The sequence below is a fragment of the Myripristis murdjan genome, chromosome 13, assembly GCF_902150065.1.
Source record: "Myripristis murdjan chromosome 13, fMyrMur1.1, whole genome shotgun sequence".
In the NCBI taxonomy this organism is placed as follows: Eukaryota; Metazoa; Chordata; class Actinopteri; order Holocentriformes; family Holocentridae; genus Myripristis; species Myripristis murdjan.
Window position 1 is genome coordinate 28994375 of NC_043992.1, and position 18020 is coordinate 29012394.

Genomic DNA, 18020 nt, shown 5'->3' on the forward strand with positions numbered 1-18020 from the left:
GGGGGCAGCAGGGCCGGGATGGGGGACTGCGGGGTGGGGGGAGGGGAGTGGGGCGGGGACTGGTGGTGGTGGTGGTGGTGGTGGTGATGGTGGTGCACCGGCGGCCCGTAGTGCGGGATCACTGGAGGGGTGGCAGGGAGGACGTAGGGAGTCGGGGACGGAGTCGGGGAGGACGAGTAGCCCCCGGCCATGCAGGAGTAGGCCGAGGTTCCTCCCCCAGAGGTCAGGGTGGCGGTGGGGGAGCCGGGGAGACCGTCGGCCAGCGGCTGATTGTAGAAGAAGTATGCACACTGGTGGATGAAGCTCTCGATGATTGTCTGGTAGGTGCGCGTGGCCGTCAGGGCGTCCATGGTGGTGAAGTCCGGCCTCATCAGCGTGGGCCAGAAGCAGATGGACAGGTTCTCACTGGTCATCAGATTCAGCTTGTTGTTCTGGCTCACCCTGGGGATGCAAAGAGGCGACGACAGGGATAAAACACTTTCGCAAACATACGTATCATGGGCGGGAAAAATGAATTGCAATTTTATGATTCTTCTGCGGTAATCACAAGTGAGATGTTTTCCCCATCACATCATAAGCTGTTCATCAAAATAATATGATTTGCACTAAGCTGTTTCCATTCTCGCATGCCAGTCAAATTGCTGGAATGATTTGTGGCTCAGAAAAAAAAAAACAAACAAACTCATAATTCAGTTTTAGCAGGATCAGCCTCACTGGGGACGGTCCGAACGATCTGCTGCTGATCAAAATCGAATGGACTTTCATTGCAAGATATTTGAGCCATGTTCTCTAAATTGACTGATCACAGGAGCTCAAGCCATTAAATGTCAAATTGTTTCAAAGGACTTTACACTTATAACAGCATAGATTCGCCTATAAATGCAATGTGCCATTTTATAGTAAAGCTTGTACTGCTTAAGTTCATTCATTCATTCTTTTCCCAAGCCGCTTATCCTAATCAAACCCAGAACTTCCTCGCTGTGAGGCAACAACGCTAACCACCACGCCGCCCACAGCATGGTGCCGTTAATTGATTAATAGATAATTTATTAATCAGTGTGCCATTTTATGGTAAAGCTTGTACTGCTTAAGATATTTAAGACATAGTGACAGTTTTTTTTTTAAATGACTAAGTTTTCTTGGCTTTTTGTTTCTGACAAATAAACAAAAGTTGTACATTTTTTTTTAGAGAGTGATGCTTTCACTTGCCATTAACCACAATGCTAAAAAACAAAACAGAAAAAAAACAAAGCAGTAGTAGTCAATTCTCTTATATTTCTTTTAACAATGAAGCAAAAGGTTCTTATGCACACCTGGTGCACTGACCCAAGTTTAACTTTTATGTGCTTGTTTCTTTTAACAGAAATTTAAATCTAGATCACAGCATCCCTTAAACACCTCCATCTACTACCATCCAAACACAACTGTGAATAATAAACCACTGCAGTTCACATGACATGACCTCAGATCATACAACTTGAGCTCTATGACTCAAACTGAGCAAAAACCTCCATCCTGCCAGTGTGCTGGTTTTGGGTTTCGTCACCCCTGTGCCGCTGGACTGGGTGACTGGTGGTGTAGTCAGCAGCACTGTCAGAGGCCATCTCTGACCCTGTCACTCACTCACTTGCTCAAATGGCTGATGACGTATTTGAAGACCTCGTAGTTCTCCTTGGGGAAGCGGCGCAGAACGTCCTTCATCGTCTGGAAGCGCTGCTCCCTATCGTTGATCTCTGAACGGCGGAGGAGAGACAGGACAGAAATTAGAGGAGGGAGCAAAGGGGCTGAAAGGGAAGATTAGGGAAAGTGTGGAAAAGATGTCAGGGGAGTGAGAGCCGAGAGGAGAGGACGATGAGGCAGGGAGAGGAGTATAAGGAGAGTAGAGGAGGAGAGATTGAACAGCATACAGAAAGCAATTGGATTCACCTCTGGAGGAATCCGTGCAGAACACGGTGATTTCATCCTACAACAGTGTGAATTTCACACACCCCAGCGGATGACAAAAACACACACACAAACCCGATTCTCAGGGTTCCTAAATACCACTCACTCAGAAGAATCAGACAAAGGCCACACACATTCCATTACAAAGAGACAAGAAAAGTACCATGCATACACCCATCAGTGTCTCACAGATTACAACACGGCTTGCAGTTACACACAAACACACGCAGGGTGTGTTAAGCCTGATGGCAGAGGGAGTGAGTCAGAAAAGCTGACGTCACCGGCTACCAGCTAAGGCAGTCTATCCCCTGTGTGTGTGTGTGTGTGTGTGTGTGTGTGTGTGTGTGTGTGTGTGTGTGTGTGTGAGAGAGAGCCAGCAGCTAGCCCTGCAGATGTTCTCTTCCCCATCACACACAAACACAATTTACAATCAGAGAATCTGAGTGTGTATTCCCACAATGAGGTCAGTGTGTATCAAAAACAGATTGAGCTGGAATGACGAGCGCAGCCTCAGTTCCTGCTGCTGTCCACCCGGCATCACTGACCAAACTTAATATAACTTCCTATGGCTTATTTTCCACTTACAGCTTCAGGACCATTTCCCATTAAAATCCACTCGACCAACTTTCTCCTAATCTCCCTCTCTCCGGTAACAACAAGCTAAAATTCGAAAATGCGAAGCGCAATTTGATGTTTTTTTTTTTTTCTCTCTTTTCCCCCAGACCAAAGGCTTTAAAAATTGTGTGTTCTTGTCTCTAACTCCACCTCGCTTTCTTTTTCACTCTGTCTGTTCTTCTTCTCCTCCGCCATGCCACAGACTGCAGGAGCTTTATCAGGTCTCTGTCATGGCTGAAGGGTCTCGCCGGGGCCGTTAAACACACACACACACACACACACACACACACATACACACGCACACACACACACGCACGCACAGCTCAGTGAGTGACAGCAGCCTTCCAGCCTGGGGGTAAATCTCTCCGCCGCGATGCTCGACTAAGCTACGCCTTAAATCTCCATGCCGACAGATTACAGGACACAGAGAGAGAAAGAGCGGCCGTGGAGAGAGGAGGAGCACACTCGTTTATCTAACATATGACTTTTTTCTCATGACTTCATTCAGACTCCGCTCTCCATGGCGCCCCTGCTTCCCTCCATCATACACAACCTTGCTCACGCCGACCGTCCCCGAAGCCAGCACCGTTCTCCCCTCCATCCCTTTTTCTCTTTCGCCCACGCAAATCCAATTCTGCCCATGGATGGATTTGGATTGTGAGACTCGTGCTTGTTAGCTTAAGGAAAGTTACAATGAAGGGGAAAGGATTTAAAGGCAAATCCAGTTCACCGCGGGTCTTACTGGCGAGCGTCCTCCCGCACTCCTACACCCCCGTACCCCTGTCCCCACCACACTGCAGCCCCGGGACTTACTGAAGGCCTCCACCAGGTCTGTCTGCATGCTGTAGGGCACCAGGGGCTCAGGCAGCTCAGAGAAGAAGGCCTTCATGGCTCCTGCCACTGTGTTGATGGTGAAGTCTTTCTCCACCAGGTCCAAGTTGTGGTCTGAGAGACAGATGGATAGAGAGGGAGAAAACTTAATGAATCTTAATGAATCTTAATGTTCACTCCAAAAATCACACACACAGAGACACACAGAGAAACACACACACAGAGCACAATTTCACAAGAGTGTACAGCAAGGCTGAAAGATTCAAAATATCATCGAAAATGTAATACGGCCAAGTAGGGGTAGCTTAACATCAATCATCACAATATCACACAATTCAATACGAGTCAGTTCAAGAACTTAAGAATTAAAATGTGAAATTTAACAATTTAATTAATAAACCACAATTCAATAAAGCAACTGGATTCAGTGCTTTTAGCCAAAATTTTATATACATTACTGAATGTGTACAATAATGTATGACTAGCCTTTCTCTCTGAAATGCCCACATGAAAAAAAAAAAAATCAGACCAACAGAAAAGCTTAAATATTATTTATTCTATACAAAAACTGACAAAAGTTGCAATGTATAGTCTTCTGTACAATCACAACAACGTTCAGTCTTTTTTTTTTTTTTTGCTAAGAATCATCAATGAATCGATTCAAAGCATTTCTTATCGATTCAAGCCAAAGCCAAAGCAATTCATTCTATGTATTTACTTGAATTAAGTTCAGTTCAATTTGGTTTAATTTTATTTGTTTTTTTATTTTATTTATCTCCCCCAAGAGCAGCACAGGGCGACGGTGGCGAGGAAAAGACGCTTTCAACACTGCCAAAAACCTCGAGCAGAACTCGGCTCTGGGTGAGCGGCCATCTCCCTCGACCAGAAGGGTTGAGAGGGGGAGAGAGAGAGAGAGAGAGAGAGAGAGAGAGAGGAGGGAGGAGCACATTGCAGAACACAGAACGATGGAAGTGCAACATAGAGTAGAGTAATACGAGTGGTAACAATAATGCTAACAGTGGTTGTAACCACAACAATAATAATAATACTACTAATAGCAATAATAATACTGCTGCTGATACTAATAATAGCAAGAACAATGATAGCAAAAATAGTAATAATAATAATTATAGGTCTGATTGCAGTGGGACTTAGTGATAATGACTAATGAGGACTAATGACAACGGAAATAGATATTTTAGGAATGGGTGTTAACTGCGCACGTGTGTGTGTGTGTGTGTGGGTGAGTGGGTGGGGTTAATCGACAGCGGAAGGGAGAAAAGAGAGGATGGAGCACAAAACTATGGGAGAGGATGGCCAGTAAGTGATGGAATATGAATATGTGAAATATGTAAGAGAGGAGAGAGAGGGCCCAGTGCATCATGGGAGGGCCCCCGGCAGTCTAGGCCTATAGCAGCAGAACTATGGGACAGTTGTAACTATAAGCTTTATCAAAAAGGGAGGTTTTAAGCCTCCTCTTAAACCAAGAGAGGGTGTCTGCTTCACAGACCCAAACTGGAAGATGGTTGCACGGGAGAGCCTGACAGCTGAAGGCTCGACCTCCTGTTGTACGTTTGGAGACTCGAGGAACCACAAGCAAGCTGCATTTTGGGAGCGCAGTGCTCCAGTGGGGTGGCAGGACACTATTAAGATAAGATGGAGCCTGAACATTAAGGGCTTTGTAAGTGAGGAGGAGGATTTTAAACTGTATTCTGGATTGCGGCAGATCAATTCTACTGACCTGACTGAATTTATAATCGATGCGACGGTAAATGAATTCCAACAGACTTATGGCTAAATGCAAAATCTAAATTGTATCACCTTTTGATAAAAGTGATAAAATTTTGAAAAATGATACCAACATAACATTACAGCAACATAACATTATAAATGAAGTATTAAAGTATTATAAATGAAGTTATAAGAAGGATGTCTCTTCAAATACTGTATATTAAAGTCAAGAAATGTTGCATAAGGAGATCAGTCTGCTAATGAGCAAGCCCGATGACGCAGCATGTGAAATGCATTGCTTGCCATATTTTTTACTTGTAAAATATGTAGAATGAAGTAGTATATATATATTGAGGAGGTACAGAGACACCCTGTCCTGTAAATTATATTCTCCAGCGAAAACTGAAAAATGAAAACACTTGCCATTTTAATTGTTTCAGTGAAAACAGAAAATTTTATGCAAAAATGAAAATTCCCACTAAAATCGTGAGTCATATTTCAATCACAGTATCAGTCAAATAAATAATAAATAAAGCCCACACAAACAGAGCTGCCTGTATAGTTGATTATTTTGCACTGAATACAAACTAAATAATCAACTGCATCTTCGTTGTTGCTGCATTGGAGCATTTTGATAAATCTGCTTTTACAACATAATAAACTGCACCCAGTTAGTGCACAGATAAGATATGAGTCGAGAGCTAAACTACTGGTGCAGCACTCTGTCCTCCATGGTGCAGGTCTTCAGATCAGAGCGAGTGAAAAAGACAGTGCGTGTCAGAGAGACTTAATTAAAAAAGCTGTTATTTCCTTCACAATAGGTGGGGAAAGGGAGAGGCAGAAATGTAGTTAGAGAGTTCTCGAGCGGGCCTAGGAGAGCTTCTGTTTTAGAGAGTTTCCACAGGGCAGCGCTTCATATGCTGGTTTCTCCGATAATGGATGATCTGAGTCTTTCGGGAGGTGATGAAGTGCCATCTTCAGTATGGCAATGTGACACCTGCGCCGTGGCTTCAGCTGTTATTGTCTTGTCCCATCGGCCTCAGGTTCAGGATGATCCGACACAGGGCTTCAACTCTGATTACTTGCATCAGATTCAACCTTAACCGGGCATGGAGGCATGCGTGTACACAAACACACACACACACATACATACACAAACACACACACAGGCACACATACCATCTTCCTCTATCTTGCCAGCTAGCATGCTTCATTAACCAAACCAATCTGGAGGTAATTAACTGCCCACACCAGACACACACGGAAGGACACACACATTGGAAACACTCGTCCATGCACGAGTGGCGTGAGCCTGCACACGCACAGGAGCAGACAGAAGATTGAGGAGGCAGCTCTATGGTCTAAGGGAAGTAAAGGCCAATTCCCTTGGTGGGATTAATGCATGCAGATGCTCCCTGGTTAATTAAGGTGCTCCAGCCCACCACAGGCTTATAGACAGAAACACTCACTGGCACCTTGATGGCCTTTTACTTCAGAGCAAGCCTGTGAATCTGCAGCTAATGCAGCTGTTACATTCATCATGGACATAGCATTTGGGTACAAGAGAGTGCATGTGTGTAATGAATTGCTCTGGCTTTGGCTTAAAATCGATGCGCATGTGTGTGTGCTGTTACCTTGGACAGGTCTCTCGTAAAGGAATTTTTGTAATCTCAATGGGACTTACTGGTAAAATAAAGGCAAATACGTAAATAAGTGTGTTTGTGAGTGTTAGGGATGTGAGGATACCAGAATTTGGTAGTTGATACAAATAAAAATTCCACAGTTTGAAATATCTGATTTGATACCACAGCAAGAACAGAATTCACATGCAGCACACACTCCTTTATCTAAAAATGTAGTGAAACATACCGGCTACATTAGGATTAAAATACTGAGTTACAAGCAGATATGGGACAGAACCGAGATGGTGCACTTGGCTCGATACTTCTATCATCCACTCGGCAGAAAAAAACACCTTCAAAATGAATGGCGTTGGATTTATCATTCCTTCCACCAATAAAACAACATGGGGCTTATTTGTCTGACACCTATTTGAAATACATATGACCTTCACAATGCTTTGATAAGTTTACCTCTCAATGCTATTCTGTAAATCTTTAAAAAAAAAAAAAAAAAAAAAAAAAAAAAAAAACTGAAAAAATTAACATCTTCTAGGTGCAGTCTAAAGATCCTAAAAGAGATTAGTTGTTTGTAAAGGTTTTGGCACAAATCTTTTGTTTGTGTCATGCAGGGAAAGAGTGTGAAATAGAGTGATGTGCTGCAGTTGGTTGTAAAGACCATCAGTTGTCAGACCTTTCGCCATTTGATTTTCCAGTCAAAAATACACAGTAGATATGTATTACGCTGCCTATAATTGAATTATTACAGAATTATGCCTACAGTATGACTAGCTAAAATTAGCTTCATACTTGAGGTCTACTACGGGCAGCAATTAACTCTGATATTTACTACGTCGAGATCATCTATATATAGACCATCTCTGGTGATCTCTGTCTCATTCATTTAGCCCGAGTTCCAGCTCTTCCCTCCCCATTAACCCACTTTGCTACAAGTTCAACATTGTCCTGTAGCCCTAAAGTGGAGAGCAAATCATACCAGTGACATACTAATTTCAGTTTAGAGAAGCGGTACAAAATACCCCGCTGCAACAACAAAACACAATGATGTGATTATGTACTTTCATTTAGATTTACAGTCCTGCAAACATCACCGCAGCTTGTACACACACAGACTGGGGCCACGTAAGAATAACAACAGAGAGTGAGGCACCAAGCTGCACGGACACAACTGATACAACTTGGAATGACTGACAAAATTTTGGCATTGGCTTGGTACCTATGTATTGATTCTTGTAGCGTCCCTTGTACAGTGGTGGAAAAAAGTGTTCGGACACCCCATGCATTTGTGAAATATTGCATTAAAAAAAAATCACTCTTAGGTCTTCAAGTGCAATTTCTTTTAGTACAGTCACAGCCAAAATACTAAACAAATCCTAAAAAAGCCATTAAAAACTTAAAATTGATTGGTTCCATAAAAATACATAAGACATTTTGAGTATTGGGTCATTTTGGTACCAGTGATGAAGGTCGTTCTTTTTATTAAAAGACACAGTTTTTGTTGCCAAGCTTCGTGTCTATATAAAGCCAGCACATTTGAAAGTTCTTCAGACACAAAAATGGCTAAAACAAGGAACCTAACACAGGAAACACGCCTGAAGATAAAGATTAAACTGTCAAGAATTTAGTTGTTAGTTTTTCTTGTGAACAACAAACAAAAAAATCTAATTTGTATTTGTTTGTATCTGTCTAATGCAGCCACACCTTTTGAAACACAAAAAAGATTTTTCCACAAATAGTTCATGATAATATTTATGATTGTGAGATTGTGTAAAATTTTAAGGGTGTCCGAAAACTTTTTTCCACCACTGTATGTGTGAATGTTACGCACCTTGTTCAAATTGCCTCTGCATGCTCTCCATCTCCGCCTTGTTCCCGCTGACTCTGTAGATGCCTTCTGTGGTCAAACCTGATGGAGGCACACAGAGAGGGAGAGAGAGAGAGAGGTTATTAGCTCATTATTCTTTCCATCAATTTAACTTGCGACACGAGTCAAGTATCGCGTATTGGCAGTAGCCCATCAATCCTCTCCTGGCTATAGTAAGCATTATAGCGGCAGGGACCCTTTGATGTGATGAATATCATAATGTAGTGTATGGATGGACTCTGCGGGGCTGGGGAAGTACAGCTATTGCAGGCTGCTGTAATGGCCTCTCCCTGTGTCCCATACCATCTAAACACACTATTAGCACTATTTATTAAGCCCATAAAGCACTCCTGCAGGCCTACTAAGAGCCCACTGGTGCATTGTGACCAGCTGAGGCTACCAGAGTGACACACATTAAGATGACTTGACAAACTGTAAACGTGGCAAGCTTTTTCCTCTCTCGGCCTAAACCCCTTTCTTTTCCTCTAAGTCTTCCTTCTTGCATCCATCTATCTAGACCTGGTTATGGAAAAGGTGAAAACAAATAGATGAAGCAGAGGGACAGCAGGGAGAGTGAGAGAAAGGAAAGGTATAGCTGGAGCGAGGGAGAGCTCCCTTCATTTTGGCTCTTTTTTTTTTTTTTACCCAATTAAAGGAAGATAACTTTCTCTCTGATTCTCTCCTCCACCCCCCTCCCTTTCATTCTCTCTATCTTCACACTTGTGTGGTGACGCAGGGAGACAAAGAGTGATCCAGAGGGAGCGAGGGAGATAGGGAGTGGCAGAAACAGAGGGTGAGATAGAGGGAGGCAGGGAGGAAATGAGAGAGCTCTCAGTCCAGGCATAGAGCATCGATCCCCTCCTTCCACCAATCAATTATCCACAAAAGCTTTTCTAGCCAGACACCAGGAAAACAGGGATGGAGAGAGAGATAGCGGGGGGTGGCAGAGCAGGTAGAGGGAGAGAGAGAGAGATAGCGGCAAAATAGGAAAGTCGGCCGAGGATGGGGAAAGATAGTGGGGAGTGCGTGGACACAGGAACGAGGGTCAGATTGATGAAAGAGAATGGGGAATAAAATAAAGGGGAAAAGATAAGGGAGGATGTATGGAGGGCTAGGAGGAATGTGCTGAAAACAACAAGAGCAGAGAAAAGATGGGGGTGGCAGGAGAATGAAAAAAGGAACAGGCAATAGCAAGGCGAGAAGGGTAATAAGAATGAAATGTAAGACGATTGCAGAGAGAGATTTGGCAATGATGATTTGGAAAGGTGAAGTCTCACACACCTCCAAGTTCGGACAACAGTGTCCTCTTCCTCTGTGGTCAAACTAAACACTAGCACTTCCTGGGGTCAGAGTAAATATGAGCACTTCCTGTGGCAAGCAAATGTCCTATCTGCATCCTCTGTGTCTCTTTAGTCCTGGTGCATAATCGGGCTTTTTCTAATAACCCTCCTCACATTAGTTGGGTCATTATCAACCTTTATTACAACAAAAACAAAGAGATGAATCTCATGTTGCCTGTTCACTCTTTGAACAACGCTCTGTGCTCATGTGATCATGTTCAGCACACACATGCACACACACAAATCAGGCACAAGCTTGAAAACACAGCAAAGAGTTCAAAGCTGACTTCACAGCTCTCATGGTGCCCATTACCATCACACACGCCTGCGCACACACACACACACAAAACTCAGAGTGTGCGCGCTAAATGCCAGAGTGCTGTTAGCTCCCACCGGATGTCCAGCCGATCCCACATCAGCCCAGATCCCAGTCTGTCTCTGGGTCCGGCGACCAGAGGCTGATTTCATAGGTCACCGCAGAGACAGGCGGTCGCCAGGCGCTGCCCTTTACGTCGCAACGGAGGCCGCCACAGCCAGCAGATATGCCTGCACATGCTAACACGCATTCATCACCTCAGAGTCCATCGGACGAACTCACTGCGGCTACCGCAGTGGGAGAAAGCCGGAGCTGGAGAGAGATACCAGCAGTCACTACAGATTGATTTCATAGAGCTACTTTTCTATAGGCGCAGATTGTATGGAAATAAGAGAATACCACATCCAGCCTTTGACACTCAAGGCAGCAAGCGATGGAGCATGATTAAGATTGGCCACCTCACAAAACATATTTTAACTCATTGAATTCCCCTTCAAAGTAAAAAAAAAAAAAAAAAATCGATATAATAAGACAATGCCACATAAGCATTCTGTATCTGCTGGTTGCAACGCTTCATTAAGGTTAAATCAACCTTATATTGAGTGAGATACTGTCAGATGCCATTGTTATATGGCGGCACCATTACCTGAAGCAGAATATAGTTTGAAGACTCTTTACAATTCTTACGTACATATACATGTGCACCTACATGTATTGTGCATGACTTTATACACATGTCCCTGAATTTCAGAAGGACATATTTCCTACCTTTGGAAACCTTAGGATCACCACTAGAGGTTAAAGGAACACAAGGCTCAACATTTTGGGCACAACACTCTTTTTATGACTTATCCAGATGAAGACAAGATGTTCAATACCATTTTCACCTCTGTATGTCCAGTGGTTCGGTTCCAGCGGACATACAGAGGCGAACATGGTATCGAACAGCTTGTCTCAGGCTCGGTTAAGTCGGAAAAAGGCCATTTTGCCCAAAACGTTGGGAGTTTTCCTTTAAGATAAAGTTCTGCGGGTTTGGGCCAAAGCTCAGCCGCGCAGAAAGCATCCGTAATGACAAAGCCACCGAGGGAAGCTGCTGGACCGAAGAGGTTAAACATGGTGACCAATGTCAATACTCTGTACAGTGAAACTAAAGAGCCAGCGTTTTTCAAGATAGTTGAACACAGGGCTTTCGGAGGCTCAGCGGTGACATTTAGACAGACAGATGACGATAGACAGGAAGGCAGCGGCGCTGGGTTTAGGTCCAGGCTTTAAGTTGTGCGCTCACAATGTATTTTTGGTGGAGGTCGAGGGGGAAGGGAAGGATGTGGGTCAAAGCTACAGGGCTGGGGTCAGCTTCATAACGTCACTCACTATCAGCAAACCCTATAGTGACACACACACTACCAGCGCTATACAGTCATTTCCTGTGAGTTCCATTATACCTAAAGATTGCAGACGCAGAGGGAAGATAAGTGAGGTCTGATCTACAACAATTACAATTGAACCTAAATAATACATTGTGGCTCATTTCCCCCTCCAGCCCAGACTGCATGCAGCATGCGTGTGTTGTTTTAAGAGCTGATAATGCTGCCATGTGTCACAAAAAAAAATAAATAAATAAAAAATCTGTGCACATGCTATGTCACTGGAACTAACTGTGGGATGTGTGAGCCAGCACACTGTTTTGCTCTTCCCCTCTAGCACACAACCACACACACACACAAACACACAAACACAAACACAGGAACAAGCATATATGCACACAGTAAAACAGCTGAGCCCAAACATTGTTCCAATTTCCTACTATGTGATACTGATCGGAAGGAGGGAGCTATGGGGCAGAACATTACCACCAAGAGCCTGGCATCCCACCGGCTAAAACACACACACACACACAGCATGCCGGAAAGAGAGAGAGAGGAGGGGAAATCAGAGATGGAGGGGATAGCTGAGGAGGAAAATAAAGCCAAAGGAGAAAGGGAAGGATGGGAAGAGAAAGAGAAATACGGGTTGGTGAGGAGGACAAACAAAATGAAACCTGACAACTGAAGGTATTCAAAGAGACAAGAGGGGGAAGCACGGAAGGATCAGGAGAGAGAAGTGAAGAAACAAGGACACAGGAGAGCTCGGTAAGGAGCAGAGGAAGAGAGGAAATAGAGGATTAGGAGGAATAATAGGAGGGAGGGAGGGCAAGAGGTGGAGGAAACCATGTATGTAGATAAAAGGCCTCTGGAGGAGCTCTGAATTCACACTGATGCCCGTGGAAAGGTGTGTACGTACATAAACGCATGCATATTCAACAACCCATTGCTCTGTCATTCAGGGACACAAACATCCATCCCGGCTATTATCACGGGAGGAGCTCAGAGTGATCCTTGTTAAAAAACGCTCCGGCTAACAACATCTGACAGGGCGAGGCGATATCTAGGTATCAGAGCAGGGGGATATCTTCACATCTAGAACCTAGCCCCTATCCTCCAGCTCCGAGCAAGGCAGCGCAAGTTTTGTAAGGCTCCAGTAATCCATGAATACCGAGTCTTTAATCAGGACAGGGATTACAGTGGAATGCACTGGCAGAACATGTCAATAAGCCATGGCAATGCTTCCACACGCTCTCTCCACAGCAAACACAGGAAACTCACTGGTATTTTTTTAGGGAAGACAAGGAAAAGACAGTTTTAGGTGGTGTGGTGGTGTGTGTGTGTGTGTGTGTGCACAAAAATAAGATTTTTAAACCACATACAGCTGGCTACAATAACAATGATAACTGCACTTAAACCTAAAGACTGTAATGTTAGTCCTGCAAACTGCACACACTCACACACACTCACACACATCTCCTTTGCACTAAGTCAGTCTCTGGTTTAGTGTAACAGCTGGTGGCAGAGTGAGAGGCAAGCTGGCAGGCCCAGGGCACTGGGGCACCAGAACAGCCTGGCGGGGGGGGTGGAGGTGCGGGGGTGTGGGGGTGGCGGCATCTGGGCACCAGGGTAGCAAGGTTAGGAGAGGCTAGCCAGCCCCATCTGTGCACCCACTCCCAGAGAAAGAGGAGAGGAAAGGAGGTGCTGGTGGTGGCAACAGACTGAAAACCTGTAACTGGCGAAACACAACTGACACTCGCTGCTTTTACACTGATCCTAATATCAGAATAATAGCGCAATCAGAATAAAAACGCCTCGTGTAACCACCTCAGTCTGAAGACACCAGCCCGATCGGACCTGACTGGAGGGAAGTTCAATCGGGTCAAGACGGGTGGTGTAAACTTCTGACAAATTGTTCAGTGGGAAATTATGAGCGCCTTCTAACCATGGAGACGCTTCATCTGAACGTTTCTCTCGGGTTAAAACGATTCTCTTCTTCCTGCATGTGATGATGAGTCTCCAGGAGGGACAGAAACACGGCGGCAGCAAAGCACAACTTGCCTGTGGCTGATACAACGTTTTTGTTGAAGATTACATCTTTTAAGGATTGTTGAATGCCTCCATGGTTGAAAGACCCAAAACCACAAGTTGTTCAAAAAAAAAAAAAAAAAAAAAGATGAGTCAAGCCAGAATCCACCAATTCATCCACCCAATCAAAAACCGCTGGAAAGGTTTGAAGGCTGCATATTACAAGGCTAAAAGTCATACATTGGCAGTTTTTATTTTTACAGTCTTATGGATGACCTGATGGGAGAGTGACCAGTGGCAAACCTGCCTATATAATATTATTTCCGGCAGATTAGACACTTTCCAGCGGGCGGAACCGCTTTGCGCAGGTCAATAAAGTTAGATTCTGATTAAATGCTTTGGGGCATGTAAAGGCACGTCTTATCAGATCACTTCATTTTGTGTCCATGTAAACAGTCTCTGATCGGAATGATTTCAGTCGGGTTGAAAAAATATTGTTCATGTAACCGCAGCTACTGATCCACACTTGCTCAAATGTTTGTCGTTGAATCCATTTAAGTACATGAGAGTGTTGAAGGACAAATATACACATGGATAGTTTTTTTTCTACTTATAGATAGACAGGAAGAAACCACACACTCCCACAGTTTGCACGCTATCTTAAGACTGTCACTTGTGAACATGAGTTGTAAATGAGATGTACTGACTTGTTGATTGATGATCACGCATGTGGGTGTGAGTATGCATCTTACTTTGGCCACTTTGATCACTTCCTTTGTGTCATACGAACTTGATGAAGCAATGCGAAACCCATTTTTCATATCTACCATCACTTAAAAAATTCTAATTAGTAAATCTGTCCGTTAAAATTTATTTTGCATCTTCTTCCTCACTGCAAAAAGTCAAAATCTTACCAAGATTATTTGTCTTATTTCAAGTAAAAATGTCTTATTTCTAGTCAAAATATCTCATTAGACTTAAAATAAGACATGATCAGCTCAGACATAACTTGTCTCTAGACAATTTTCACTTGTTTCAAGTGAAAATCTACTTGAAACAAGTGAAAATCTACTTTAAACAAGAAAAAAATTTTGCCAATGGAACAAGCAAATTTTTCCTTGTTCACTTGTGTCACAAGGAAAAATTTGCTTGTTCCATTGGCAGAATTTGTTTCATGTCTTATTTTAAGTCTAATGAGATATTTTGACTAGAAATAAGACATTTTTACTTGAAATAAGACAAATAATCTTGGTAAGATTTTGAATTTGCAGTGCTGTGTGCCCAAAGAGAGGACGAGGCTGAACATATGTCACCCCTTTCTGAAAGTACACTGGTTTCCTTCCTGAAAAAAACATTTGTTTTTTTTTAAAAATGCTACTCGGTTTTTCCCCAGTACTGCACTGCTGTGAATGTGGTTCTGATGACTCACTGGAGGGCCAGCACAAGACATTATGAGTGCGCCACAACGATTTGCATGGAGCTCTCACTTGGTCCAATTTGCTGTGATTTGCAACAAAATCCCAGAAACCTCTTAGATTTGATAACTGAGTTACTGATCACAAGCAGCGGGGACGGTATATGATTAACTTGGACACAAAAGCTGCTCATCCATGGCTGTTATCGAGTTTCATTTTGCAGTATTTTTTGTGAGAATACTATCTGGGTTACCTGAAAGTACCGTACGTCAACACAACGTCTTGGTCCTCCCAGAGGTGCTCATATATAAAACCTACAGTTCTGGCGAATAGTACATTTAATCAAACCCATACAAAGAATAAGGGAGGTAGAAAGCAAAAAAAATATGCATGTGCATGTATGCCCACATGCACTCACATACAGTATGTGCACTCACGGGCACATAGACCCAAAGAAAGCGTCTGATTTAAGAACAGCATTACATTCTTGGAGATGAAGAACATAATAGCTAACAATCCCACCAGGGATGAGGATGAAAAAAAAAAAACGAGGGCAGGAAAAAAGAGAAAAGAGAAATCAAGACAGGCAGGTATAAAGCACTCAGAGGTAAAAAGGGTCCTTTGAAAACTGTGACACAGTTAATCCTGGTTGAATATAGCAGCATATACTGAGCTCTGCTGGATGCCAGTGCCTGTCTGTTCTCCTTATGCTGTGGGTAGTTACACTAAATGCTGTCTTACCTGTTGTTTCAATGAAACGGATACACTTCTCTATGAAGACTGGAATGGGCCGCTCAGGAGTGACCACGCTGGCCAGGGGCACACCAAAGTAGTTGCTCTCAATGGGCTTCGAGATGGAATGCCTGGGTTTGGGCCGTGGTTTCTGAAAAAGAGAGGCAGGCAAAGTTGTGGTGGGAGGGAGAAGAGGAAAACACATCCGAATGTTTTCATTTCTTAATATTATTTCAGCCCCGGCACTGATTGACATTGACAGTGCTGACACAGGCACACATTTCAAAAACCTAATTAAGTAAAGTGAGATTGGCGAAAGAGGTAGTGTGCTTGATATAACCGGAATTTAGATGGAACTGACCCTGACCTTACATATTACAGAGACATTATGTTATTATATGAGAACCAACTTCGTTACGCGAGCACCCACTGGTAAGTGAAAAAGCCAAAACACACACGCACGCACACACACACACACACACACAGCACATTCCTTCAAACCTTAAACTGATAAGCAATCATACATTCCTGTCTTGAGCCCTGTGGTGTGCGTTGGGTTGATATACATCTCTTTTCACCGCTGTTCTCTCAATTCTTGCCCCATCCTCTCTCTATTCCTCTCTATTTCTTCCTCTCTGTGGTGCTGTAGATAATCAAACGTCATATTTACTGTTTAATTAGTTTATAATTCCTGCTATCCCGTTAAGAGACCCCTGATACTATCCTACAACGTTTTTCTCCTGCTTCACTACAGTTGCAGCGGCGGTGGCGATTGCACCGTGTTTTCATACTTTTCAGCGGGAATGCTTTGAAGGCCCCTGAGGCCTGGATCTCTAGTAAGTCTGTCAGCCCCCTGAGGCTCTGCCGTGGCAGGCCGGGTGCTGAGGCAGGGATGTATGGTTGGCTGGGCACGGAGACTGTGAAGATGCACAGGCCTGACACACAGACAGACAGAGGAGAGAAGCCAAGGAGTGCTCATTAGAGAGAAGGAGCCCGGCGTGCCCTCTGCTCCAGATATTGGCCTCACTGCACTCCTTCAAACGCCCTAGCATCGCACATAAACACTCACTCACACTAGTTCTCCAGAAAACAAGCAGGGAAACACTCATTAAGACTAAACAGATCAGCAACGGCTCACCTTTGATTTTTCGGCCCTGCCTGTCATCTCAACGTTTTTCAGAATTTTTTTTTTGTTATCTGTTGTTTATCCCTCTCCTCCTTCAGCTGGTGCCCAGTGCTCTTCTTTCATTACGTCGCTACCAAAGGTTTCTTTCCATGGCAACATATATATGTATTATGGATCTTCACAACCCTGCCCCCGGACTAGGATCCCTTCACTTATCACTCCCAGCGACCTCCCCCGCCGCTCTGCCTGTTTCTAAGACGACTGCAACACTCCCTTTTCTCCATGCACAGTAATCCCTACACTTATGGCCATTATTAAATGTATTTTTAGCAAATATATATATGGAGTGTATGCTAACGAGCTGGCTTGCATGTGTGAGTATAAATGTGGGCACTGTGCACAAACACACACACACACACAAAAGGGCTTCAACTGCATCAAAAGAGTCATAATAGGCGTGACACAACAACACAACAGCCTCTTTGGTAGCAGAGGCCTGTGCTGTCATAATTCGGTGGCTGCTTCGTTTAGCCCCAAGTAACAGTTCATCATTTATTTGTGTCCTATCAAACTGACTGTGCTGTATATCTCCGTGCCCTATCTCTGCTTAGCACACTGCTTCCCCCTCCTCTCTCTCTCTCTCTCCTTTTTCTCTCTCTTTCACTGTCCTCCCTCTCTCTCTTGCCTTCTCCCCCTGCAGTTCTGCCTTCTGGCCACTCCTTTCAGTTGCTGACTGAGACAGGATGTGTCGCCAGCGCTGAGAAGACAAAACAGACCTCTACCGCACAAGACAAACAAAACACATTCTTAATAATAACACACACACACACACACACACACACACGGTGCTCGTTTACATGCACTGCTTGCGCTCGTACACTGACACACACACACACACAACAGCTATACTTAGAAGTGGAGAGTCCGCAGCTCTGTCACAATCCCTGTTTCTCTATCCCTCCATTTTCTTTTGGTTCTCTTGTTCTGTTGTCTCTTTGATTCTCTCCCTCTTTCTCTCATTTCTCGAGCGGGGGGCATTAGAATTGAACTAGGTGACTGAGGAATTTGAAACATTCC

The 18020-nt window shown here is 43.9% G+C and overlaps 1 protein-coding gene across 1 annotated transcript in view; it reads right to left on the reverse strand.

Annotated features, from left to right (window-relative positions):
• arhgap35a (Rho GTPase activating protein 35a) overlaps positions 1 to 18020 on the reverse strand; it is a 68015-nt gene that overhangs the window by 4055 nt on the left and 45940 nt on the right. Inside the window, 5 exon segments of the mRNA XM_030067896.1 lie at positions 2 to 441; positions 1628 to 1733; positions 3373 to 3504; positions 8590 to 8667; positions 15827 to 15968. Of these exon segments, the coding sequence (XP_029923756.1) occupies positions 2 to 441; positions 1628 to 1733; positions 3373 to 3504; positions 8590 to 8667; positions 15827 to 15968 (898 nt within the window).